Raw genomic sequence first — 26,585 nt, forward strand, 5'->3', positions numbered from 1 at the left:
CGAAGAGAAAGTTATAAGGTAGAAGATGGAGCCAGGAGGCTATGCTATGTCAATTCCTATTCCTGAAATTAAACTTCAATGACCGTATTTATGCCCCAGCAGGGCTTTTTATATGGCAGTTGTGAGTATGTGAAGGGGGCCAGGCTCGAAGGTGAATTCCTCTCCCCTGTCGTGAGGAGTAAGGGGGACAGCAGGGACCCACAGGGGAAGCTTGAGTGCAGGAGGATTTGGTATCTGTTGTGTTCTCGGCATACTTCATGCGGAGATTAGTGGAGGGGAGGCAGTCCCTGCTTTTGAGAAGCAGTGGATCTACTTGGGAAGACAAGCTCTTCACACAGAGGAGCAGTTTTAAGATAATCAGATCTGAGACAGTATTTTTAAATTAATAAAGTAAGATGCAAGAGTCCTGGGAAGATTATATTAGCCTACGTGGAGTTGGTCAGGGAATCCTGTAATCCTGGATTACGTGGGGCTTGAACTTGACCTCCGGCTAGGCGCGTTGGGGGAGGTCAGCAAAAGTGTAGATCAGGGCCTTTTGGTCTTACCCCCAGGAGTTGCCAATCCCTGCCAGTGCTGTTTGAGCTAAACGTTGCTATTGGTGGGGAGTGCCAGTCCTCAGGTGGAGAAGGGTTACACAGTGGGGTGAACGTTAGTTTGGGAGACAGACCATGGATTAGCACTGGCTCTGAATCTGACTAATAGGGTGATTATGGGAGATGTGCATAAACTCTTGAGTCCCAGTGTCCTTATCTGTAAAGTAGGGGTCAGAAGGGGTACTGTTTGAAAACTTTCTTGTCTCCATTCACTTTGTTCTCTCTTACCTTGTCTCATAGGTGCATGTTTCTTTACATGAGAATCTGACTTTCTAGGCATGACCCTGCTCTGTCTCATTCTCTTCTAATTCCAAACAGGTGCCGAGAGCTTTTCCTAATCTGTCTAGTCATTGCTCACCTGCTTGAAACTCTCACCATTGCCTATGTGGGAAGTAAAAGTTCGACCACCTCTAGCTCTGACTTCTGTCCCCAGTTGTATTACCTGCTGTCCTTTCCTACACACTCAGTTTTAAAAGCCTGCTTCCAATCTCCAAATATGCAAGGCTCTTTGGACCTGGCTCACATTATGTTTTTCTTCCCTTGAATGCCCTCCTATGCTGCGAGCCTCCACTCTTGACCTTAATCTTCTCCCCATATCCCTGCCTTGGGACTTGTATCATTGAAGCAACCCCCGAGTAACCCCTGTCCTGCATGCCCTCTGGTCTCTGCCATTCCAGCCAACGTAGACTTCTACGGCAGCACATTTTACTGCGTTCCTTCTGCGCCGGCCCACCCAATGGCATCGGAGACTCTGTGAAGGCAAAAATGATGTTCCTTTCTTTTCCTGGACTTCACAGAACCTATCATGGTGATTGTGTTGAGTGAGTGAATGAATGAAGCCAAAGCCAAGCAGTGTTCTCTCATTAACTCTTTCTGGTGGTCTCTGGTTAGCCTGGGATAGAATTAGACAGTTGGATTTTCTTCTAGCTATCTTCTTTCTTGTCACTTAGAGAGTTAGGAGGCAGGAAGCTAGTCCAAGACATGCTCTTAGGCTGAATTTTACTTTGGAAGCCCAACTCTCCTGCTGTCTTGATATGATGAGCTCGGTGTGCCTCAGGAGTGACCTTGCCTGGAGTCGGAATCCTGTAAGGCAAGTGCCTGAAGGCTTCGTTTGAGGACTGGATTGGTCAATGGCTTTTCGATTCCGAATGAGCTGCATTCATGCCAACCTCTCCGTTTGGTGGAGATTCCTTCCCTGCTATTTGTGAGGTAAGGGGAAAAAAATAACATGGTCAGTTAGGGCAGTCTGAATCTTACAGCCCTTGTGTCTAGGTAAACCTCAGGATCAAGACTAGCCTCAGGTTAAAAACAAATACAAAAACAACACCTGTAGCAACCAAGCCTGCCTCCCCACTCTGCAACCCAGCCTCCCCACTCTTTCTCCAATCTGCTCTCCACGGTCAATATCGAATTGCCTCCCTCCTGCCTTTGTGTTCTCTCTCCCGCTGTAGCCTGTTCCTTGGAAAGTGTATTTTCTGCTAAAGATCTAACTCTAGAGGGGCATTCATCTCCTTACCATGTCAGCTCTTCCTAAATCCCTCTTAAGAAAGTGACCTTAAGTTAAAGGTGAGAGGCAGCCTCATTGGCTTTTAACGATCTATAAAGACAGTGACTGCCTTCCCCACTGGCAGGATGACAGGTGGTGCAATAGTGTTATATATAGTTTTAGATACGTTGTATGTATATGTATTACATACACACATGGGGCCTGGAAACAGACTCAGGGATCAAATCCTGGCTCTGCCACTTAGTAGCTTGTATGATCCCTGCAAGCTACTTATACTCTCTTAGCTTCTATTTTGTTACCTGTAAAATGAAAAAGATGACAGCCTGTTTTCGAGGCTTGTGGTGAGTAATAAATGAGGAGCATAAAGTAGTTTGGAGAATATGCTTTGGAGTTCGTGTGAAGTTCAAACCTGACCTTTCTGCTTACTGTTGTGTGACCGTGAGAAGCTACTCACCACTTTGCCTCAATTTGATCATCTATAGGATGGGAATGATAATAATAGTACTTACCTCATAGGATTTTACATAATGAGAAAATATACATAAAGCTTCCTCCGAAAGTGCACAGTTACTACACACTCCAAGTCTTCTTATTTCAGGTCTTAAGAGCATTGAGTGAAAAAGAGAGTCTGCGAGGCTTAAGCATACTGTATACATATCCAGGAATCTCTTGAACATAAAATTCTCTAAGAATCTTGGAGGTAAAGAACTACATGGATTTCTAGCCTCCTCTTGTCCCTCTTATAACTTGGGTGTGTGTGTGTGGGGAGTGGGTAATAAAAGGTGATCATTGTGTGTGCACACATCTACATTTCAGTGGAAAAAGAATGATCCAGCTGACTTCACCACCCTGAATGCCCAGGGAAGTGCTTTGTGTCACATCACAGGGTTTCACTCCTACCCAGAATATTCATGAATAATTAGGGGCTTAATAGTTAGGCCTCTCTAATTAAAAGTGTTAAAAAGAGCTCACAAATGACTTTTATAGATTAAAAACAGTGATTTGGATATTTTATATGTATGCGTGTGTGTGTGTGTGTGTGTGTGCATACACACACACACACACACACACACACACCCGAAAGTAAAACAGGGAGCAGTGCGGAGGAAATTCCTGTTAGCTAGCAATTAGAAGACCAGGTATGGCTAGGCCCCCACTCTGAGTTTCTGATTTAGCAGGGGGCGGTGCAGGTGGGAGTCACTGAGATTTGCATTTCTAATGAATACCCAGGTTTCATTAGCCCTGGTTTAGATCAACTTTGTCTGAAATTTGCCTTATCTTAGGCACGACTTTAGGAGTCATTTAGAAGCAGGAATTGTCAAGTCATTGCAGACCTCTAGAATCAGAATTTCCTTTGGTGAAATGTTTATAGTCCACACCCAAGAAGTACATCAGACTCTAAGAGTGAATCCCAGGCATCATGTATTTTTTTTGTTTGTTTGTTAATGCTTCTTGGGAGTTTTCAATGTGCATCCAAAGTTAAAAATGACAGAAATCAAAAGACCTGAATCCTGGCCTCTGTTTCACAGCAAATTAGCTGCATGACCATGGGAAAGTTTTCTAAGACTTTTAGAATAATTTTCTTTTTGGTAAATGGCTGGAGATGGGGCATACGGAAAAGGGAATAAGAGTTTGTTTGGACAAATCAGTAATTTCTTTCCTTTTTTTTTTTTTAATATTTTACTTATTTATTTGACAGAGAGATCGCAAGTAGGCAGAGAGGCAGGCAGAGAGAGAGGAGGAAGCAGGCTCCCTGCTGAGCAGAGAGCCTGATGCAGGGCTCCATCCCAAGACCCTAGGATCATGACCTGGGCCGAAGGCAGAGACTTTAACCCACTGAGCCACCCAGGTGCCCCGACAAATTAGTAATTTCAACCTTAACTGTATACTTGAATCATCTAGGGGATTAAAAAAAAATTAAAATCTGATACATAAGCTCCACCCCAGAATCTCTGTGGTAAGCCGTGCGCATTGGAATTTTTTTTTTTTTAAACTTTAGATGATTAGAATGTGCATTTAAGGCTAGAACCACTGGATTAGAAGATTTCTAAAATCCCTTCTGAGTCGTACCTCATATATTCCTATGTGAGCTGGTCATTGAGTTCCTATAGCCAGCATCAAGTCTCTTACTGTGAAGAGAACAGAGGTTCAATTTTTGTGTCCTGCATCCTCTATCAAGTCACTTTTCCCACCATACTTTCATATTTACTGCCTTGTAGTCGCTCACTTAATAGTATAACAGGATTTAACTTTTTGTGGAACAGTATTTGTCATCTTGGTAACCTTTAGCCTTATGATGAAAGTTAGGCATTCTATTTTATAGAGGACATGCCAACTTAAAGAGAACTTACTTGCCCACCTGGAAAAACTATTTGGTTTCACATCTGAGGCTGGTTGCTTTATGCTGATATTTTTTGAACTGCAGTGTGCCTGGGGATTACGTAAGGATTCTGTAAAATGTGGACTATGATTCAGCCGGTCTAGGGCAGACTAAAAATTCTGGGTTTCTAACTATCCTCCAGGAGATGGCTCTCCTACTAGTCTGTGGACATGCTTTGAGTAGCAAAGTTCTTCCCATATTCTATCACTGTGAAACCATGAACCAGACTCAACTCTTTGGCGATATTATGTATCTAATATGTCCTACTTCCTTCAATCTCTGCATATAACATAAAGTGGGCACTTTGTAAGTTTTAATTCTTTTTTTTTTCTTTTTTCCAAAGATTTCTTGAGAGCGAGAGCATGGGGATGGGAGGTTTGGGGGGCAAGGGGCAGAGGGAGAAGGCAGAGCAGATTCCCAACTAAGCAGGGAGCCTGACATGGGGCTCCATCTCAGGACCCCGAGATCAAGACCTGAGCTAAAAGCAGACACTTAACTGACTGAGTCACCCAGGCATCCTGACCCTTTGTAAGTTTTGCCTACTTTCTAAAGATACTGCCTCCAACATTTTTGTGCTGATTCTCTATGATTTCTCTTAAAAGTCTTGGACATACTCTTTGCAACATTTTTTTTTTTAAGATTTTATTTACTAGAGAGTGTACAAGAGAACACGAAAGAGCCCGAACAGGGGCAGGAGCAGAGGGACAAACAGACTCCCCACTGAGCAGGGAGCTAGATGTCGGGCTCCATACCAGGACTCTGAGATCCTGATCTGAGCTGAAGTTAGACACTTAACCAGCTGAGCCCAGGCACCCCTCTTTGCGACATCCTTAAACTTGGCAGCTTTTAGTCCCTGAGGATATATCGGATTTTTAGGCAAACTATATCTGGTGAGTTGATGAATGATGTAATGGGGTTTAGATAAATAAATATAGAGGAATGAGGAATAGAAAGATCCTTGCCTTTTGAGGAACATTTCCCCAAGCTCTTTTCTGGTAATAGTGTAAGCACAGGAGGTGTCACTGAACACAGGCGAGGATATCCAGGACTGAAGCATTTGGAACAACTTCTACCCTAGTCTATAAGCACACAGACACCAGAGAAGTCTTCATATTTATAGCATACCATACTCAAGGGGTTAGCAGACTTTTATCATTCAAAGTATTAAACATTTTAGGTTTTGTGGGTCACATAGGGTCTCACATATTTTTCTGTGTGTTTTATTGAAGTATAATTGACATACAATGCTATTTCAGCTTCAGGTGTACAACAGTGATTCAACAATTTTGCACGTTAGTCAGTGCTCACCACAGTAAGTATAGTCACCATCTGTCACCACACAATGTTATTACAATATTACTGACTATATTTGCCATGCTGTACTTTTCATTTCTGTGACTTATTTTGTAAGTGGAAGTTTGTTTCTCTTAATCTCCTTTATCTATTTTACCCATCCCCTGCACCCGCTTCCCCTCTGGCAACCAGCAGTTCTCTGTACTTAAGTGTCTGTCTATTCACTTGTTTTGTTTTTGTAGATTCCACATACTTATGAGATCCTACAATATTTGTTTTTTTCTGGCTGAGTTATTTCCCTCTAGGTCTATCCGTGTCACAAATGTCAAGATCTCATTTTTTTTTTTTTAGTGGCTGAGTAATATTTTGTTGTATATGTGTGTGTATGCATGTGTATGTGCATATAAGGATGTGATTTGTGTGTACATACACACATAAATATAAACCTCTCCATTCGTTTATTGGTGGACACTTAGGTTGCTCCCATATTTAGCTATTGTAAATAATGTTGCAATGAACATAGAGTGCATATACTTTTTGAAATAGTATTTTTGTTTTCATTGGGTAGGGGTTACTGGATCATATGGTGTATCTATTTTTAATTTTTTGAGGAACCTCCACACGGTTTTGCATAGTGGCTGCACCAGTTTACATTCCCACCTGAAGTGTGCCAGGATTCCCTCTTCTCCATTCTTGCCAAAACTTATTTCTTACCTTCCTGATACTAGCCATTCTGACTGGTGTGAGGTGGTATCTTATTGTTTTGATTGCATTTCCTTGATGATGAGTGATGTTGATGGTCTTTTCATGTGTCTGTTGGCCGTCTGTGTGTCTGCTTTGGAAAAATGTCTAAGTTCTCTGCCTTTTTTAAAATCAGATTGTTTGGTGTTGAGGTGTGTGTGTCTGCTTTGGAAAAATGTCTAAGTTCTCTGCCTTTTTAATTAATTAATTAATTAATTAATTAATTTTGAAAGATTTTATTTATTTATTTGAGAGAGAGAGGCAGTGAGAGAGGGCATGAGCAAGGAGAAGGTCAGAAGGAGAAGCAGACCCCCCGTGGAGCTGGGAGCCCGATGTGGGCCTCGATCCCGGGACTCCAGGATCATGACCTGAGCCGAAGGCAATCGTCCAACTAACTGAGCCATCCAGGCATCCCTTCTCTGTCTTTTTAAAAATCAGATTGTTTGGTGTTGAGGTATGTGTGTCTGTTTTAACTATGCTTTAGAAATATAAAAACCACTGTTAGCTGGAAGACCATACAGAAACAAGCCATTAGTTATATTTGGCTCATGGACATAGTTTGTTAGTCCTATTTCATCAGTAAATAATGACATCTAAAATATAGACTTCTGTGTCTGCATTGTGAAACAATAGGTATGAAGCCCTGTGAAAGTTAGAAATTTACTCAGGAAATTTCTGAGTAATTCTGTAATTACTCTTAATTACAATTCTGTAGTTCTGTAATTCAGTAATTACTGAAATTCAATAATTTCAAAAGGAATTCTGACTTTTTAGCTAAGAGCATTTATGTTGACCAAGCCCCTCAAATATCTTTATAGCCCTCTTTCTCTCCCCTACTCTATGTGTACACACAATATTATTGGTGTTCCCACAAGAAGTGTACTTACTACTACTATACCTGGATCCCATGAAGGAAAAAAATGCAGAGGTTATTCCAGGCAAAAGGCACAGTTAAACAGCTAGCCTGGAGAGCACAAAGCTAAACAGAAGCAAGATGTATAGAATTTCCTCATTATGTGCTTCTCTCTGGGACTATTAGTCAGAACACCGTCTTTAGCTTTATTTCACGTAGTAGATTGAAAGGTCAAGCTGACTGGCCGTTCACTCAGAGGACTGATTCAGGTTGGAAGGGAAACAGAAATGACCCCCTGAGAATGAGAGCAAAATGGTTCTGTTGTAGAAAGTTGCCAAACGGAGACACATTTGAAGGGCATTGTGGGGTTCAGCCTATTCCTATGAGCATTGGTTATGAACATAATCATGGCTGAGAGTTGACCTGAGCTTCTGCAGACACAGCTGTTCCTCCCATTTAGACCTTGTCATGGTCTCCTGAGGGCCTGCTGATGAGACCAGGACGCATCTGGGTCCAAACTAGCCGTGGCTCGGGACGGTGATGGCCACATCTGTTTCCCAACAAGGTGGAAATGGCTACTTGAAGGTCACCTAAGAAAGAGTTCCATGTGGCAGAGCCCATTTGGACATGGCTCCCCAGTGACATGGGCTAACTCTGCTGCATACTTACTGGCACAACTCTGTTCTGCTCTTTGAGCAGCATGGAAATGTGTCAGATTAAAGAGGTGAGCAAGCCTCTGGTACATTTGCAGGTATCATAGGGGCTTGTGGCATGTACTGGGAAGGGAAAGTGGGGAGGTCAAAAAGGGAGTTTCTAGCTTGGGAGATATTAGTAAAAGGCATTGGTTATCAGTGAAATTAGTAGGCTTTGGCTGGCAGGGTTCTTGCTCGAAAGAGCTATAACAGCTAAAGGTAATGATAGAAATGAGGGAGAGGGTACCCACTAGTATGATAATGCTAGAAAGCTAGGCAAAAGAAGTCAGGTATCAAGCAAAGGAAAACTTGAATCAGGAGTGAGAGGATGAAGGCAGATTAAGCAAGCAGAACTGGGCTGAGAATGAACACATGTGACAGGAGATTGGAGAGTATTAATGTTGCTACATGTGGATGGCTTTGTTGGTTATGTTCAAGAGCCTGTGATGCAACAGACGCTGACAGCTTTGCCTCTTCCCTTGTAGCAGAGAGACCCAGACTATCACCACCTCTGAATGTGGGAATGGGTGGGATTGCCCCTAGGGCAATTTTATGAGAAGACTGGGAGAAGGATGAAATGAGAGATCTGAAATGGAAAAAAAAAATAATAAACAAAAAATAAACAAACAAAAAACCTAATAATTAAGTACTGATGAGATAGAGCAAACAGGTCAGAAGGACCAAGCCTGGAAAGAATTTGAGAGAAAAAAAAAATGTGTATGTGCCTGAGGGCTGGGAAGGTGGCTCTTAGGGGATGGAGCTTGTTTGAAGGTCATTTCTTCAGTTTCTTCCCTTGTGTGGCCTAGGACCAGAGCTGAGTTACTCATACCCCTTTGGGCTGGTCCCCTTAGAGTCTTCCAAAGCTGTAAGAAAATAGGTTCCCAGGATTTTTCCTCAGAACAATGCCCATTGCAGTGATCAGACACACACTCCTGCTAAAGAGCCATTATGGAACCAGCACCTTCTGTTCACTTTACTCCTGGTCTTTGTCTTAAGCTCCCTGTGCAAACTGTTGATGTCCAGGGGAAGAAAAAGTTTCAGGGGGGTTAGGTGGAGTAGGGAGTCATGAAAGATAGTGTATAGCCAAGGATTATGTGAGTACAAATGGAAGGCTGCAAAAATTGACCATGTTGGCTTACCCAAAGAAGCCCGGAAAGTGGAGAGTGATCCTCCTGTTTCAGGAAGGGGTGGCTCATGGGGCTATCCTGTGAGATCAGCCCCAGGGCATTATTGACTCCTACTGGCTTCTCTTCACCATGTTCACCAGAAAACCTCTTGTGTAAATGCTTGGGGGGCATTCGAGAACATCCCTGAGGTCCTTCTGGGTGTCCCACCACTGTCCCCCTCTCAGCTCCCCTGACTCCCCCACCCCCCAATCTTTTTTTGGTTTTCTTTTTGGTTTCAGAAATTACTGTTAAGTAGATCTGGGAGGGGCACATATTTTTACAGGCTAAAAATGTCCTTCTCTGATCTACTTGATTTTGTACTTCTGTCGTACAAATTTCCTGCTATGGACTTGCTTTGGCATATTTGACAGGTCTGACAAAATTGATTCTACCCACATTTTCATCTAAGCCAGGAGTTTGCGATCTTCTTTTATAATGGGCCATATAGGAAATACTCATAGCCTATAGGTATGTGAACCCTGTTATAACTATTCAGGTCTGCCCTTATAGTGCAAATGTAATCATAGGCAACATGTAAGTTAATGGTCATCGATGTGCTCCAATACTCTATCTACCAAAACAGGTGGCCAGAGAAAGGAAAGAGAAGAAATTTCAGATAAAGATGACTGAGCTTAAAGAAAACTCCTTATCCTTACAGAATTCTCCAATAGCTTGCATGGGGGCTTGAAGTTTCTACAACGTACATGTTTCCTTAAAATTCTAAAGGACTTGCACATCTTAATTGTGTTATAGTAGGAGGTTATATTAGAGAATATTACATTTTCTCTATAAGAAGAAAATAGTTACTTTGATTAATCAGTTAGCATCCTCTTTTTGTGGGGGGTAAACTGTAAGAGGAGGGAGTAGGATTCATTAGAGATAAGTGCTGGTGGGGCAGAAGGTAAGAAAACATCCAGAGTAAGGAGGCTGCCTTGGAACCACAAGATCTTGTATAGGGAGCTATAGGGGCCATGAGGATAAATAAAACACAACCATTCTCAGGAAGGTTGAAATTTAATTGAAGATCCACGATACCTATATTTCTGTATATCTAATGGTGCAGGTATGTGTTTATCCATCTATCTGCACACATGACAAATAATGAATAAAACAATGACATGTGATAAGTAGTCACTAGTGGTATAAGAGGTAAGCCCGAAGAGATTTAGAAGAGAAATCTATTCCTGTTGGCCAATGTGAATGGGAGATCTTCAGGGACATGTGGATTGTAAATTAAACGTTGGCTAGTTACTAAGAATTTAATTGGAGGCACCTTCTCCACCTAAACCCCTCCCCCAAAATAAAAACCCAAGAGGCAAAATGTTGAGGAAATAGGGATTTCTGTCTTACATGATGGAATTCTGTGCAAAGAGGACTGAAGTCACAGATTCAGTATTGGTTTGGATAGTTAGATTCCTTCTGCACTCTGGTCATGCCTTGATTCCACATGTCCACCTATCATCCTGAAATGGATGACCAAGCTATACAGAGTAGATGCACTCATTTATTCATCTGGATCTTCTTCTGTAAAAGTTCCATGACTTCCACTATAAGTCAAGAACTGGATGGTTCCAGAGCAGCCTTCTCTACCACCAGAGAAAGATCCTGGAGATCCGAGCTCCCTGGTACACAGTGGGGCATTCATCTCACAGGTATGAAGGTCAGTGTATTCTAGTCACTGGAAGTCAGTGAAAATTACATTTATTACATGGAACTCTGAGAAATCAAATAATAGAGGAACATAATCATTCATTTCCTCAATGAAAGGATGGAGAAAACAGAATCCCAGGAGGCCTTCAGTAATTAAAATGGCATTATATTCACGGCATGATTTTAGATAACATATTCTAAGTCTCTCCTATCCTTTTCACATAACCACACATTATTGATGAACAGGCATCAAGAAAGCATTAGGTGATATTTTATTGCATTATTTTAAGCCACAGAGGTTTTTATATATGAAGGGTATAGATTTATGCTGATGATTCAGCTACGAAGCAAGCACATCAATTTGTTCATGGATGTGAACTGGTGATTACCTCCATTAAAGTCAACAGGGCAGACTGATCACTTTAATTTGGGCAGAGGCATGCAAACAGCATTCGCTAGTGGTATATGTACCTAAGAACACAGGGAAAAGAGCTGTTCTGCATCCCCATGGAGCCCTAGGAATACAGATTTGTGTTCTTCTAGGTTAGAACTGCAGGCCGGGGTATGAAGCATAGTGGGATCAGGAAGAAATTGCTGCCTAGCGTCCTGTGGCAGGATTTTGTATACATTTCATTAAGTATTAACCTGTCAATGCTGATTGGACGGTAAACTGCAGGAAGGATGGCACAGAGAACATATACTTGCTCCCTATTTCAGATCCTAGAAGTTGGGGCTCTCCTCTGTATGACTAGGTTATGACCAGTTGAGTGGTGTTCAGCTTTATACAGAGTGGAGGGGACCTGTGGGATTCAGTAAATTAAAAAACTGGAATTAAGTATCTGTGATGCCAGCGGTGTGTGCTAGGTGTAGCGAGGGCTCTGTCCTGCCAGAATTCATGGTCTCACTGGGGAAATGTGACGTGACTTTTTCAGCAGCGCCAGTTTACGCTTGTACAGTGCAATTGGTTTAGAGAATGGAGGTTGGAAAGGTGTTCAGATGATGCGGTTACGGGGTTATGGCCGAGAAGGCAGGGGGAAACGGTGTCAGAGTCTGGGATTTGACATTAGCGACACTGGAGAATTAGCAATTCGTTTGTTGCTAGGGCGCTCTCGGCAAGCACTGTGGGCATATATATGCACATGCTAGAACCGTTTTCCTGACTCAAAAGTTCCACTTCTGACCCCAGCAAAAACTGCATGCCTAAAGGTGTAAGCTACTTTCTTTTTGGAAAGAGCAAACACTGGAAACTCCTTTAAATGTATGATGACAGGGAATTGACTTATCCAATAATGAAGCAAAAATACTCAGGGATTTTATTCAACCATTAACAAAGTAATTACAAGTATATAGAGACTCTGGAAAATATTTGTGATATAGTAAGTGGTGACAAAGATGCAAACTGAGATTGCAACTTTATAAAAATTATACATAATGGAAGGATAAATGATATGAATAGTTACACGGAGAGTAGACCTCCCTTTATTCTCTATTGCTGCCTTTGTAGTAGTATACACAATATGAACTTTATTTATTTATTTAAATTTAATTTATTTATTTGACAGAGAGTGAGATCACAAATAGGCAGAGAGGCAGGCTGAGAGAGAGCAAGAAGCAGGCTCCCCGCTGCGCAGAGATCCTGATGCAGGGCTTGATCCCAGCACCTTGGGATCATGACCTGAGCCGAAGGCAGAGGCTTAACCCACTGAGCCACCAGGGCACCCCTATTCATTTATTTTTAAAAGATTTTATTTATTTGACAGGCAGGCAGGGAGAGAAGGAAGCAGGCTCCCTGCTGAGCAGAGAGCCCTGATACGGGGTTTGATCCCAGGACCCTGAGATCACCACCGAGTCACCCAGGTGCCCCCAAAATATGAACTTTAAAAATGCATTTACATGTTTAATTCTACCAAAATACAAGCTTCTCTAGGAAATACGAATCCTATTTAACTTGTTCACCTCTAGGTCTCCAATGTATGGTACCATTAGGCACTCTCAATATTTGAATGTTTGAATACATCCGTGATTGGATGTTATTATTACAAAATTTCTTTATTTTTATAGTGACCTTTCAGCAAAATGCACAATATGAGAATAACATTTGTCAACTCCTTACTGGGTGCTAGGTTAAGTACTGTAGCCAGGTTTCATTTCAACCCTATCACCACTTTGTTGTTATTTTATAGTTCTGTTTTATAGTTGAGGAAATTGAGGCTTTACAGAGGCAAAGTACCCTGCTCAGCTAGAGAGTATAAGAGTCAAGATGTAAATCTCAGGCTACCAAACTCCATAGCCTAAGATCCTGACCATTTTACGATTTTGAAAATTAAAATATGTAGAATAAATCAGGAGTTTCAGATGCTTAAGAGAAGTCGTTTAAAACAAGGGCGTAAAAGTGTTTCTCACTTTCTCCTGTTCCCCTACCCCCAGTGTCTTCTTACTGCCCCAGCTGCCAGCTTCTACTGGGCCATCCTTCCCTGATCAAACGATCCCTGTTGACTATGTCCTGTAGCCTTCAGAACTGCACTTACTAGCAGTCAGGTTGATACAATCCTCTCAGTCTGAGGCAGCTGCATTTTATTAATTTTTTTATTTTTATTTTTTTTTAAGATTTTATTTATTTATTTGACAGAGAGAGAAATCACAAGTAAGCAGAGAGGCAGGCAGAGAGAGAGGGAGAAGCAGGCTGCCCACTGAACAGAGAGCCTGATGCGGGGCTCGATCCCAGGACCCTGAGATCATGACCTGAGCCAAAGGCAGAAGCTTAACCCACTGAGCCACCCAGGCGCCCCGGCAGCTGCATTTTAAAAGGATTCCATAATATCTCTGCATGAGAGACATGGCTACAGACAAGTTCTGGGACATCCAGACCTTTCAGTCTCTTCTCAAATCAAGTTGTGAAGGTGGCCATGTGGTCTACTGAGATGTCCATCTCCATGGAAGTCTATGATCATCTTAAGGTCAAATCCCTCTGTCTTAACAGCAACGCCTTCTGTTTTGCCTCCCAGAGATTTCAGGGAAATGTGTATCATATTGTTTCATACTGAATTTAAAAAATCCCATCGGTTATATAGGAGGCATGTTCTGTAGAAGCCTAGAAATTCTACACGAGATGGGCATGTATGAAGAAAGCCGTTTGTGTGCAGAGAACTGAATAAATCTGTGGACAGAGACCGTGGCACCGTTCATTGCCCTGTTTGTTATAGAGAACAACAACAGTTGGTGTGGAATTTGTGTTATCCTCTCTTCTCTTTATCGTTTAATATGGCTAGGTGACTGTGGTGACTAGAGATTTCATAAATCCTCTTGTAATAATAAATAAGTTCATTTTATTCTCAAATTTATGGTGATGATGCAATATTAACCCGGGAAGCAAGCGCTTTATAAACCTCCGAATTGTTGTCCTGCTTCATTTCAAGAGTGTGCTCTTCTTAAAACACCACTATGTTACCTGAAGCTGTAAAAATTAATGAAATGATAAAGTGTTTTGGGGGTTGAATGCACTGAATATGTGCTGCTGTTTGGAATTGAACAGAATTACAAATATTAAAAAATCTAATTTCTTTTCCAGGACCAGAAAAGAACAAAATGTTCTCGTTTTTCTGATGCACCTCATATCACTTTGGAGTTAAATACCTAAATACTTTATTAGCAGAGGTTCTTAATGTTTAATTAAGGCTCAGCCTTCCAGGCATTTTGGCTTTTTTCTTGTGAGCATTCAAACAGGACTATGGCATTTTTGAGACGGAGCTACTTTCTTCAGTAGTGACGTCCCCACAAAAACCAAATTTCACAGCTGGGAGAGGCTGTTCATCTGGAGCTTTGAGCTGGTTTTATTTTGTTCTGTTGTTTGGTTGTGAAAAATATCTTGCATTTTGAACAATCGCATTGTATTTTTGTGAGGGCGCCATGCATTTGTGGTTTTGCCCATTTTAATTCTGCCATCATTGTCTCTGGAATATCTGCTTTTGGTCAACCGGTGTATTGAAAGGTTAGGGACTGGATCCCAGTTGTACAGAATCAGTTGGAGGAGCAGGTTGTTTTCTTAACAGCATCTCTATGAGTTCTCCTTGCGGGCTTGTTGTCTTTCAAATCTTCCTGGTGCTCTCCTCCTTTGTTTTGGCCTCTTTATACACAGTGTGCCTCCAGAACAGCAAAACGTCATGATCTTTGAGCGTCCTGACAATTGTGCTACTCAGGCAATGAGAAAAGAAGCATTTAAGATGCCTCTCCGTGATGTGTTGCCTGCTTCCCACCCAGGACTACTAATTGTTCCTTTCTCTGGGCTCCTAAAGTTCTTGTCGTCCTCAGCACACAATTCAGTGATGGCTGCTAAGCTTCCTCCTTTTCCTCAAGAGAACTGGTTTTTGAGACACGGAGTGAGAGATAGAAGATGAGGCTGAGTCCGCTTAGCTGTTGCTGCCCCAAAGCCACTGTTCTCAGAAGGTATAGAGGAGGATTTCCTGTCCCAAGAGATTGCTGGGAATTTAGATGGGTTGGCTAAACCAAGGAGCAAGGCCACTTTTACTTGTGACCGAGACTCTTCCAGAAATCCCAAATCAATCTAAATAGTCCAACATCTAATCACTACTGATATGTTTTATTGTTTTCTAAGCTTCCAGGATAGCTGGGGACTCTTGTTGTCTCCGCTAAGTTGTAAACAAATCAAGAACAAAGTAATCAGGCCACAGGCAGGCCGTGAGTGTCACCTGCTTGATTGACTCAGGCAGGTTTCAAAGTTTTATTAAAATTAATCATATTGGGGGGCGCCTGGGTGGCTCAGTGGGTTAAAGCCTCTGCCTTCCGCTCAGGTCATGATCCCAGGGTCCTGGGATCAAGCCCTGCATCGGGCTCTCTGCTCAGCGGGGAGCCTGCTTCCTCCTCTCTCTCTCTGCCTGCCTCTCTGCCTACTTGTGATCTCTCTCTGTCAAATAAAAATAAATTAAAAAAATTAATCATATTGGTCAACATCTTTTGGGTTGCAGCCTAGTAACATTAGTCAATTAATGATTTGTTGTCCATTTTTTTTACTTACATAAATATTTTTCAAATATCTTGTGATTCTTGTCTACCAATTTCTACCTGCTCCTTACCTTCCTCTTCTTAGGAAGATCATCATGCTAAATTGGTTTAAAAAAAACCCAAACAACAAAAAACAAACAAATAAACAAAAACAAGGTCTATGGGGGAATACTGTGACTTGAAAAATAGGACATTTTATTTTTTTCTGAGTTTCATATCCTAGCATCAGAACTGTAGTTAAAGAACAGGTAAAATAAATCATCAAGTACTTATTCTGTGTGGTAGTCTTGATATTATTTGGCATTTCGAGCTACAGTAGTGATTGGGACCTGTCTCCAAGACCAAAACTTAGCATTTGGTGACAGAGTTGTAGAGATTGCGATATATTAAAACCATGTTCAGCGTCACCATGATGCAAAGGGTCCAGTGAAAAGCAGAAAGGCAAGCCTAAGGAAGATAGGAATTTGGAGTCCATGGCCCGTTTAAGACGTGCAAAGCTGACTGCCTTTGGAGATATTGAAATCCTGAGCATCTTGTTGGAAATATTTTCAGTGTCTTAGAATACAATACCAGGGGGGCGCCTGGGTGGCTCAGTGGGTTAAGCCGCTGCCTTCGGCTCAGGTCATGATCTTGGGGTGCTGGGATCGAGTCCCGCATCGGGCTCTCTGCTCAGCAGGGAGTCTGCTTCCTCCTCTCTCTCTCTGCCTGCCTCTCTGCCTACTTGTGGTCTCTCTCTGTCAAATAAATAAATAAATAAATAAATCTTTAAAAAAAAAAATAAAAAAAAAGAATACAATACCAGGTAAATAAAATTCTGATTTTAGGTGGACTTAAACAGTAGAACATTGCAGAGTGGAGCCTGCCAGACTTGAGGGTTTATGGATCAGTAAATTAAAGAGAATAATTAAAGGATATTGGGAATTGTCAGCTCTTAACTTTTTCTAGGTGTTATTAGCATGGTTTCCCCCTAATTAGATTCTACTGGGCAATGAGTTTCCCACTTTAGATCTAAGCCATAATAGAGTTTATTTAAACAAAAAATGAACACACATTTCAAAAGATACACAAAGAAAAGTTCATTATCACCATGCAGAAGTTACTGGGGAGCATCTCCTTCCTCAGGAGCTGATCCCCTTTTTCTCAGCCCTCAGGCTCTCTTATTGTCATATATAAAGCCACGTGCCAAAGCTTTCAGCTTAAGTCCAGGGCTGTGCAAAAGTGTGACCTCGAGTCTCACACACCAAGCAAGGATGATAGCAAACAAACCTATCTGAAATGCTCATTTCATAAAATGAAAAGCTGTCCAACAGCAAAAATAGGAAGAATTTAATTGAACACTAGAAGAAATGGAAATTAAATACGTACATCTTTCTGGAAAAGTCACCCCATCCTGACATTTTTTCATGCCACCGTGAACAGGGACACTACCTTATGGACTCAACAGTGGACCAAAATATAGGAACCATTGTTTAGTACCATAGTGTTGGTAAATACCTGCTGGAAGGTAATATAAACATTGATGCGCTAGATTAAAGGGGTAGCTCAGCTAGATCTTTGAGAATATATGATGTACTGCATATAATATATACATATATATAAAAGCTATTAAAGGCTCTTTAATTCATTACACACATATTGAGCACCAATTTTATATCACATACTTATTGTGGCTCTTAGAATGTAAAATGTGCTTGAATACAAGTATAATGAAGACTAACAAAAATGTGAAGTATAGACAACAGAACAAAAATCGAGAACCTGCATTATATTTGCTCTGCCTCCAAGAAGCCTCACGCCTCTGGGCATTTGGCATCCTATAAATGGGCACAGTAAGACATATTTGTCTTTAAAAATCGAATTTATTTTCACCATTTTACTTAGTTTTCAGAATATCTGAAGAATCTGAGGTAAACTATAAGAAACCGATAATGTTTGGAATTTCATCTGTGGTTTCTCAGAGTACATATTCTCACTGCAATAGACTTCAAGTGTTCTTCCTTAAAAGCTTCAAAATGGGATTCTTAACATTAAATGATTTATTGAAGTAATCTTTGAAAGTGTTCCTAGTATCTCCATCTACCCATCTCCTTTTGCTGATAAGAAAATGGTCCTCCAGATGTGAAGGGACTATATAACTAGTGGTGGTTAAGCCTCCTGACCTCCAATCCCTTGCTCTCCACACTGTCTGACTAAGCTTTCTTTTGCATTTGGAACACACACATGTGTGGTGCATTTTAATCTTCCAGAGCATTAAGGCATGGTAAGGAGGCAGCCTGGTTTTGGAGAGCAGAGGTGGCAGGATACAAAAGGGCAGGTGACGCAAGGCTCAGGGGATTCTTGTTCTGCTAATCACTTGTTCTACTTGCCCTACTGCTCCTAGCCCTGGTGGCCCTTCTCTGCTCCTTTGCCCTTTCTAATCCCCATCCTCTTGTCCTCTTGGCACTAGCCTGATGGGACTGATCAGTGTTTTGATGGTGGCTTTGTGTGCTGTTGACCTTGGCCAGTCAATCTGACCTTGTATTACCAACTCTCCCTCCTTGAAGAAGAATGACACAAATTGAAATGCTTGACTCGGGAGCTCGAATATAGTGCAGCTGTTTTGTCTGGCATAGTATTTTTAAAAATCAAAACTGAATGCCTTTATACTAGACCCACATATTCCAATTTGTTGTACACTCTATCATTGCCTCCTGGATTAGGTCAGCCTTTTCAATGGATTTCTCAGGACTGGCTAGACCCTGAAAGCCCTTGAGTAGGCTACTGGTGGATTAGCATTTTCCTGACAGACTCTGATAGGCAGATAAGGGTTCTGTTGGGTAGAACTCTCTCATTTTCAGTTTCCTGTGAGTCTCTTTTAAATACAAAGTATACTGTACCCTTATTTGTAACAGGATTCCCTTGGATGCAGGACTCTGGAGAAGGTGCAAGTTCAGGCAACAGTATACTTCCCCTTTGCCCCAACATGACTTTCTCTCCATTTCTCTTCCATCCAGGTTGCCAACTTGGCCTGTTCCATTTCCAACAATGAGGAAGGGGTAAAATTAGTCCGGATGGCAGCCACCCAGATTGACAGCCTGTGTCCCCAGGTAAGCCTCATTCACTTTGTTTCAAAAGCCCATTGGTGGCCTAACACTCGGGGTCCTCTCCAATCAGGCCCTCTGGTCTCTCCCTGCCTTGCTTTGTCATTGTCCCTGGGCTGTTTCAAGATCTCTCTCTCTCTCAAAAAGAATTTCTAACTGCCCCAGTCTTCAAAATTACTGTGGTAATTATTGTGTTTTTCACTCCTATTGACTTTTTTCTGTTTGGGGCTGTCATTTAAATGCTCCATATCTATTTATCTTGTCTCAACTAAATTCTAACCTTGTACATGGAGGACAGGAGTTAGCTTTCTACTACATCTGCGCTAAGTAAATACAACTTGTCCAGGAAACACTTTTTGAAACGTGAGGCTGATGACTATATCTTAAAAACAAAAACAAAAAACAAAGCAAATGAAAACACATGGTAGTTGATAATATATTTCATCTTTCATGTTTTTTATTATCTTTTGAACCCTGACAACCCTATCTGTAGAAGCTACAGTGTCCAGGGTTTCAATGTGGCCTTTGACCTTCTTGTTTTTTTTGGGTGGGCTTTTTTTTTTTTGTTTTTTTTTTGTTTTTTTTGAATAGTGTAGTCAGTGTGTTTCTGGATATTTCTAACAAATAGGTCATCAATGCTGCTCTCACACTGGCTGCCCGACCACAGAGCAAAGTTGCTCAAGACAACATGGATGTCTTCAAAGACCAGTGGGAGAAGCAAGTCCGAGTGCTGACAGAGGCCGTGGATGACATCACCTCAGTGGATGACTTCCTTTCTGTCTCAGGTAATCACAAATTGGCCTCTTCCAAGGCAGCTGGAGGAGAACAAGATTAGGAGTATCTTGCAAGGGTCACAGGTCTCTGTTTCAAGTGGTCTTCTTGGCCCTTTGAGCTTTCACTCATCTCTGCAAATGTGATTGGAATATCCTCTTAAAAAGTCTTCTTTTGTGGGCACATTATTTCAAAACACCGAGTCAAAGCATTTGAGAGGAAAACACAACTTCCCGATGAAAAGATCGGCAACCTGGAAAGATTATTTAAGGAGACGTAGGTTCCTTTTTTAGTTCCTAGAGTTTTTAAAGCAGGTTGGGTTGGCATACATCTGAATAACCCATCTTAAAAAAGGGTATGGTATGTGAGATTGGTTAATCCTCATAGTTTGTATCTAAAAAATCAAAAAAGCAATCAGCCTAATTTGACCATGTTTGAAGGGGTCATTTTTTCCAATAAATGAAGTTACCCTGGTTTATGATAAGGCAGGTAGTCGAACATAACACAATTAAAAAAGAAAAAAAGGCAGGTACAAATACTTGTCACTTAATGTACCCACTAGGAGATACTTGGGAGCCATTGAGGTTTTGAATACTTATCTGTGAGGATGTGTAAGGAAGTTAGAGAAAACCAGTAGAACGAGTCCTCACTTGAAATTTTAACTTCTTTCTTTGTAGATGAAGCCAGACTGAAGGATGCTAGTGTATTTGAATAACTGTGTAGTCAATTTGACCTTTAATGGTACTCATCAATGCTGTTTCAAAATTGGGCTACCAGCCAGCAAATAGGCTTTTTTCCAAATACATTTGTCCAAACACATTTGGCACATTTTACGTAAAAGAGTCTCTGTGGGAGGAATGGGAGAGGAGGTTGCTGAAAACATCAGCCTCCTTTGTGAGGCATTAAAATAATCAAGTGACCCTTGAAAATTAAAATTGACCAGATATTGACTCTACCCACAGGTAGATCAAGCCTTGACCAGGGCCTGCCTATCCTCAGCCACCTGAGGCCTGGGACAGAAGGCGTCACAGCAGTACTGGTGGGATCCAAGCAGAAGGGACCCTGACTGCAATAATTTAGAAGGAATTTCCGGGGGATGCATATCCTATTTGGAGATTTTGTCTAGGTGCAGTCTTTGCTTCTCTGTAAGAAACAGACGACGGGTTTCTACTGAGGGCTTCTGTCTGAAGCTTGTCTGAGAGCAGCAGAGTCAAATCTTTAGGTCTGATGGATAATGGAAAACCCAACTTTGAAACCATGGAGAGCAAGAGAAGGCAGATGGGAAAAACGAATGAACAAGTGTTCAGTGTCTATAATTTACCTGACTCTGCTGTTCGCTTTAATTCTTACCAAAATTCTGTAAGATAGGTATTAGTATTCCAGGTCTTCCTTTGAGTAAAATAAGTCACCAAGGGGGTAGGTAATTGGGCAGAGATGGTGTGAAAATCTAGATAATCCTCTTTTTCAGAAGCTACGTGGGTCTCGGTGAGTCAAGATAGCAGGGAATTTCTTACGGCACATCTAGCTTTCCTTGTTAGTGGTTCTCTTCTGCCCACCTCTGGTATCCTCATTCCACACTCTCTAATTCCTTTCAGAAACCTTTCTTGTTTTTCATTTCCAAGGTGCGATGTTTCAGTGACTTTTCAAAGCAGCTCTTCATTTAAATATACCCGTAGCTGGGAGCTAGCTGATAAAGAATTCAATACGTTGCCATTTCTGAGATTAGCTTTGACAATGGCTGAGTCCTAACCCTGTAAAAGATCATCTGAACAGTGCATCTCCCGTGCAGTGCTTAGAAATTATTGAGATAGGCATGCTGGGAGTTCGGATGGTGGGGAATAAACGGGTGGTCACCTCTTGTATCTAGTCAGTCTCTGCCAGATGACTCTAGTGGCCCCCAGACAGGGCAGGGGTTCCCCCTCACCAGCCTCAGGTCTCACAACAATCCTCTTAGCCCCTGGAAATTTGCTTCTGTCACCCCTTTTGCCTGCAAATGAGTAGAAAATTTGCCTGGACTCCCTTTTTCAAAGAGGAATCATTTCAGAACTTAGAAAGTTCCCAACTTCTCCTTTTCTTAAAATACATGTACAAAAATTTCTGAAGGTAAGGAAGAGCAGGGTGAGGAGGTCTTATCTCAGACTGTTTCCATTTGGAAAGCTTTTTCTTAATTTTCTTCCCCCAGCCCTGCCTCTTCACCACGTTTCTCCCTGCGTTTCCTTTGTGTATCTCATTATTACCAGCAACAAGGAAAGGCTTTGGCTTCTGCTGATAACACTGTGCAGTCCAACCCCAGTGGTACAAGTGCCACGGCAGGCCATGACAGGAGAATGAACAGGTACTGTCAGGGAGCCAGCCTTGGCCGAGCCTGCCGGAGCATGCTTTTGGAGTTGACAGTTGGAGGTGGCAGGTACCTTTCCACAGCCGGGCTTGACAAATAATAACACAGCCCGCCCGGTCCTGCTGGTAGGCTATGGATACGACCCAATTGTTGGGGAAACTACTTCTCCTCTCCTCTCCAAGCTGAAGCCAAAACATTTGCATCAGTAAATTGCAAGTTTGGCCCAGGAGATCTTTTGGAATGGCATTAATGACATTTTATGTATCAGTTTCTTCTAAGGGGAATATCTGTCCTGACAGGAAACTGTATTTAAAAAAAAAAAAAAAGGCAAAGATCTTTGTTTTTAAAAGCCTACAGTTTTGGGGCGCCTGGATGGCTCAGTGGAAAAAATAAAATAAAATAAAATAAAAGCCTACAGTTTTGTTTTGTTCATGCTACCTGAAACTGTGTCCTTGAGTGCTTAATCTGTCCATGTGAAATGCAACAAGTTGGAGGAGTAATGATGCTAGCTATTAACATTACAGGAGCAAAACCAATTTTCAGATGTGGCCTGGACTCGTAAAAAAGTGAAATGGCTGTGTTAGGACACTTAAGTTTTTCCCACTGGGTAAGAACTACAGTTTTTAATAGTGTTTTAAAATGAGTGTCTTCGCATTAAGCATGTGACAGTTTAATTCTTGGGTTTGGTTCACATAATAGCAGGCATCTAAGATCTGAAGAACAGATAAACAGAATCCCATAATGTCCAAGCATTTTGTTGTGTTTGCCTGTTGTTTTTCTTTTAGCTCCAGGTCTTGAGTTTGTGAGAGTTTTTAAAAGGAACCAGTGAACTTTGGTTTTGGATTTAGAATCTATACCTTTTGTGGTTTATAATAAATGCTCTGGTCATCGGTGATTTTTTTAAATAACAAAATTACATCTTTTCTGAAATAGTAAGGTTGAAAAAATTCAAGCTAGCTTACTGCAAAAAATATTGCAGTAAAGTGTTTTACGCTATATTTAAAAACCATGCTTCCTGTCCAGGTGTGACATCCAGAGAACCTGAGGGGTTTTTCCCCAGCCATGGAGCCCTGTCTCTTTATGCTTCTTATTTTTCTACTGTATTCTTTTCTAGTTGGGACAGTATTCCTGTTTTTACTTCCTGAGTTCTTTCTCTTAAAAATCCTTTAGGATAAAAATACGTAGTGGTCTCCTTTCAATAGATACGTTTATTTAGTGCCTTTTTCTTTGATCACCTGCAGTGTATAAGGCACTGTCAGGAATGAAAATATGAATGAAGGACCGAGTCTGCCTTCAAATAATTCACTGTACCTCTTGATCCTAGACTGGTGTGCTTCCAGATTTGTGGGTCCCAGACTTTGAGGGTGGAGGGAGAGAAGGAGAGGAGAGGAGAAGTTATTACAAGGGGTGTGGAACTCTCTCTATATACTATGTGGGATCTTTTGATCAACTAACATGTCTGTATGAACAGGTCCTGTTCTTTCTCAAATACATTGTTCATATTGAGCTTAATAAAATGCAAATCTATTTTGAAACATTCCAAATCCTAGCTTTTACATATACACCATCCGCCAATATAACTACTATCGTGAGGGAATTGTGATTCATTTTTCCATAAAAGGGGTACCCCAAAATGGAAATGCTGGGAAATGCTGAGTAAGCTATCTTAGCAGTTAAAAAAAAATTGGTTAAGAAAAACTAGTCAATAAATTGTAAAATTTATACTTTAGTCACATAGCGTGATTAACTAAACTAACCATTGCACAAATTAGTTGATTTGGCTAATTAAAAGCAATGCTTTTGAGATCTGGATTTCCAGCTTCTGCTAGCCTCTTTCAAATATGTATCCTTTAATCTATTAAAGCATATTTTTTTTCTGGTGTCCTAATTAACCTAGTTGCACATTTCTAGTTTGGGAAATAGGTTTTAAAGAAAAAAAATACCATCTCATTTTAAGATATTAGGTTATGAGTGGGCATCTTAGAATTAAAAAAAAATTTTTAATCAACTCTAGGGAGATTATTAGGATCTAATATAATTAAGACATTCCATCTCGGTTCTGCTTTCAGAATAGAGATGGAATCTAAAATTCAATCTATAAACTATGTGTGAAAAAGCAGTAGTGTTGCTGTCCTATTGTTTTAGAGAAAGGAAAAATAGCAGATGGATACATGTTCTTGACATGCAGCCCCTTCTAGTTGCTTGCTTTGGGGCAAGGGCACATTTGAATCCTCTGAAGAGATCCAGCAGGGCCATAAGCCAGGACTTTCAAAATCAAACTTTTGTATTTGAAACCCTATATCAGGTTTGAATAAACCTTTTACTCAGGTGTCCTTTTAAGTGAGTTTGTTTGACACAAACTGGAATCTCAGAAAGCGGTGGTTTTTAGAATTCCTTAACCAAACTGAAAGCATCTTAAAGTCTGTATTTCTACAATTGTTTCTTTTTTTACTCGAGAAAATGTTAGCATTCAAGAAGTACTACTTTTTGTGAGTTTTAAAAATCTGAGTATTAAAATTTTCCATTTTTTCCATTGTATTTTCTGTTTGAAATTAAAGAACTGGAAAAGGTAGAAATCAGAAATTCGTAGTGGCTTGAATGAGGAAATCCTCTTGAAACAGAGGTTACACTATGAAAAGTTATACTTCGCAAGTTTTTGCCTAGGGTCCTGAAAGAACAGATATTCCTTCTGAGTGACTGATTTAATGAAAGGAGAGATCCATGGTGCAGACTGGAGTTGGCTGAGTACCTTCCCCTCTTTCCTTATTTAGAAATTTTTTAAATTCAGAGCCAGCCTGAGAAAATTCTCGAGATAATTTCTTTAAATGCTTTATTAACTATTTATTGAATTTTTTAAAAGTTACCAGATTACTTAAGATTATTTCTTACTTGTTCTCTTTATTTATAGTGTGTGTGTGTGTGTGTGTGTGTGTGTGTGTGTGTGTGTATTTTTGGCTTAAGTTCTTTTCTTTCCATAGAGCACTAAACTTTTTCAACATTTCCTTAGAATTCTGTTTCTAAAGAATGTTCAAGGGGCATAATTATAGATCTCACTTTGGGCATAAAAAATACAAAATTGCATACGTGCAACACCATGAGGGACCGAATTGCACGTTTTCTCTATGCTACTAGAGAGTGAAACTTGCCAGCTTGCCTGACTGGATTCTACTTTGGGCAATGAGGGAGAATGATCACTGACCTTGACTCTAATCTGAGGGAGACAGCCACAGACTGGATTATATTTTAACTGTGGAGAATACTGTCATCCTCTTCATCTGGTCAGTTTTCCTATTGCATATACCTTGTGCATGACATGACATGAAAAAACTGATTAGGTGGTATTGGTCATTTCAGAGTTTCCCTTGAATGTCTTCTTAATAAAAACATGATTTAAAAAACAAAAACAAAAACAAAAAACCAAACATGCACCCCAAGCTTGTTTCTGGTCATGTTTGGAAATGTTTCTGCCTGATCAGGTTGGCTTCATGTTCACTGCCACAACCACTTTTTTTCCCTTTTTTCTTTTTGTAAGATTTATTTATTTGAGAGCGAGAGAAAGGGTGAGAGTAGGAGTATGAGTGAGAGCAGGGGTGGGGATGTTGGGGGGGGCAGAGGGAACGGGACAAGCAGACCTCCTGCTGAGTATGGAGCCTTCCCCAGGGCTGGATCCCAGGACCCCAAGATCATTACCTGAGCTGAAACCAAGAGTCATTGCTCAACTGAGTAAGCCACCCATGCACTCCTGCCACAACCACTATTAAAATGCAATAAATCTCAGATATTGAAAGGATGGTGTTGGAAGTATGGCCCCCAAGCTCACAGCATTAGAATCACCTGGACACTAGGTAGAAATGCAATTTCTTGGGCCCACCCCAGGCCTACTGAGTCAGAAACTCTAGGAGGAGTGACACCTTGGCATTCTGTATGATGTTGGGAGCCTCGGGCTTATGCTCAAGTTTGAGAACTGCTACTGTAATTATAAAGTATATTCTTAAAATGTCATTGCAGTGTTACAAGGTATGTATTGAGATGTGCAAGGTGATGGGTCAGTAAGTTGATGACTTGCTCTTAGGTGGCTTATTAAGTGTGTGAATGGTATAAAATCATGTAAATATGTTTGTATTTCCTCTGCAGAGAATCACATCTTGGAGGATGTGAACAAGTGTGTCATAGCCCTCCAGGAAGGGGATGTGGACACCCTGGACCGAACTGCGGGGGCCATCAGGGGCCGGGCAGCTCGAGTGATACACATTATCAATGCAGAGATGGAGAACTATGAAGCTGGTGTATATACTGAGAAGGTTCTGGAAGCTACAAAATTGCTCTCTGAGACAGGTAAACAGGGATATTAGATACAACCAAAATGTCAATGCCATGATTAATTTCCATATTTGAATTAATCTTTTTTATTGTCTTTTATAAGCCTCTGTGCTTCTGAACTACATCTGATCATAACAGGGGAACTCTCTTTAGTTTGAATTTGTATAACTTTAGCAGAATAA

The 26,585-nt window shown here is 41.0% G+C and overlaps 1 protein-coding gene across 6 annotated transcripts in view; it reads left to right on the forward strand.

The window, feature by feature from the left end:
- The window catches only part of CTNNA2 (catenin alpha 2), a 1,140,635-nt gene that overhangs the window by 980,596 nt on the left and 133,454 nt on the right, over nucleotides 1-26,585 (forward strand). For all 6 annotated transcript variants that reach the window (XR_006606450.1, XM_045079083.1, XM_004742297.3 and 3 more), the window contains exons 10-12: nucleotides 18,888-18,980; nucleotides 19,603-19,759; nucleotides 26,218-26,418. Coding sequence is in view for 5 of the 6 variants with exons in the window: in XM_045079083.1 (XP_044935018.1) it covers nucleotides 18,888-18,980; nucleotides 19,603-19,759; nucleotides 26,218-26,418 (451 nt within the window). In the remaining variant the exon portion in view is untranslated. The remainder of the gene's footprint in view (nucleotides 1-18,887; nucleotides 18,981-19,602; nucleotides 19,760-26,217; nucleotides 26,419-26,585) is intronic.

Source organism: Mustela putorius, unplaced genomic scaffold (genome assembly GCF_011764305.1).
Source record: "Mustela putorius furo isolate JIRA1106 unplaced genomic scaffold, ASM1176430v1.1 tig00000281_pilon_pilon_pilon, whole genome shotgun sequence".
NCBI lineage: Eukaryota > Metazoa > Chordata > Mammalia > Carnivora > Mustelidae > Mustela > Mustela putorius.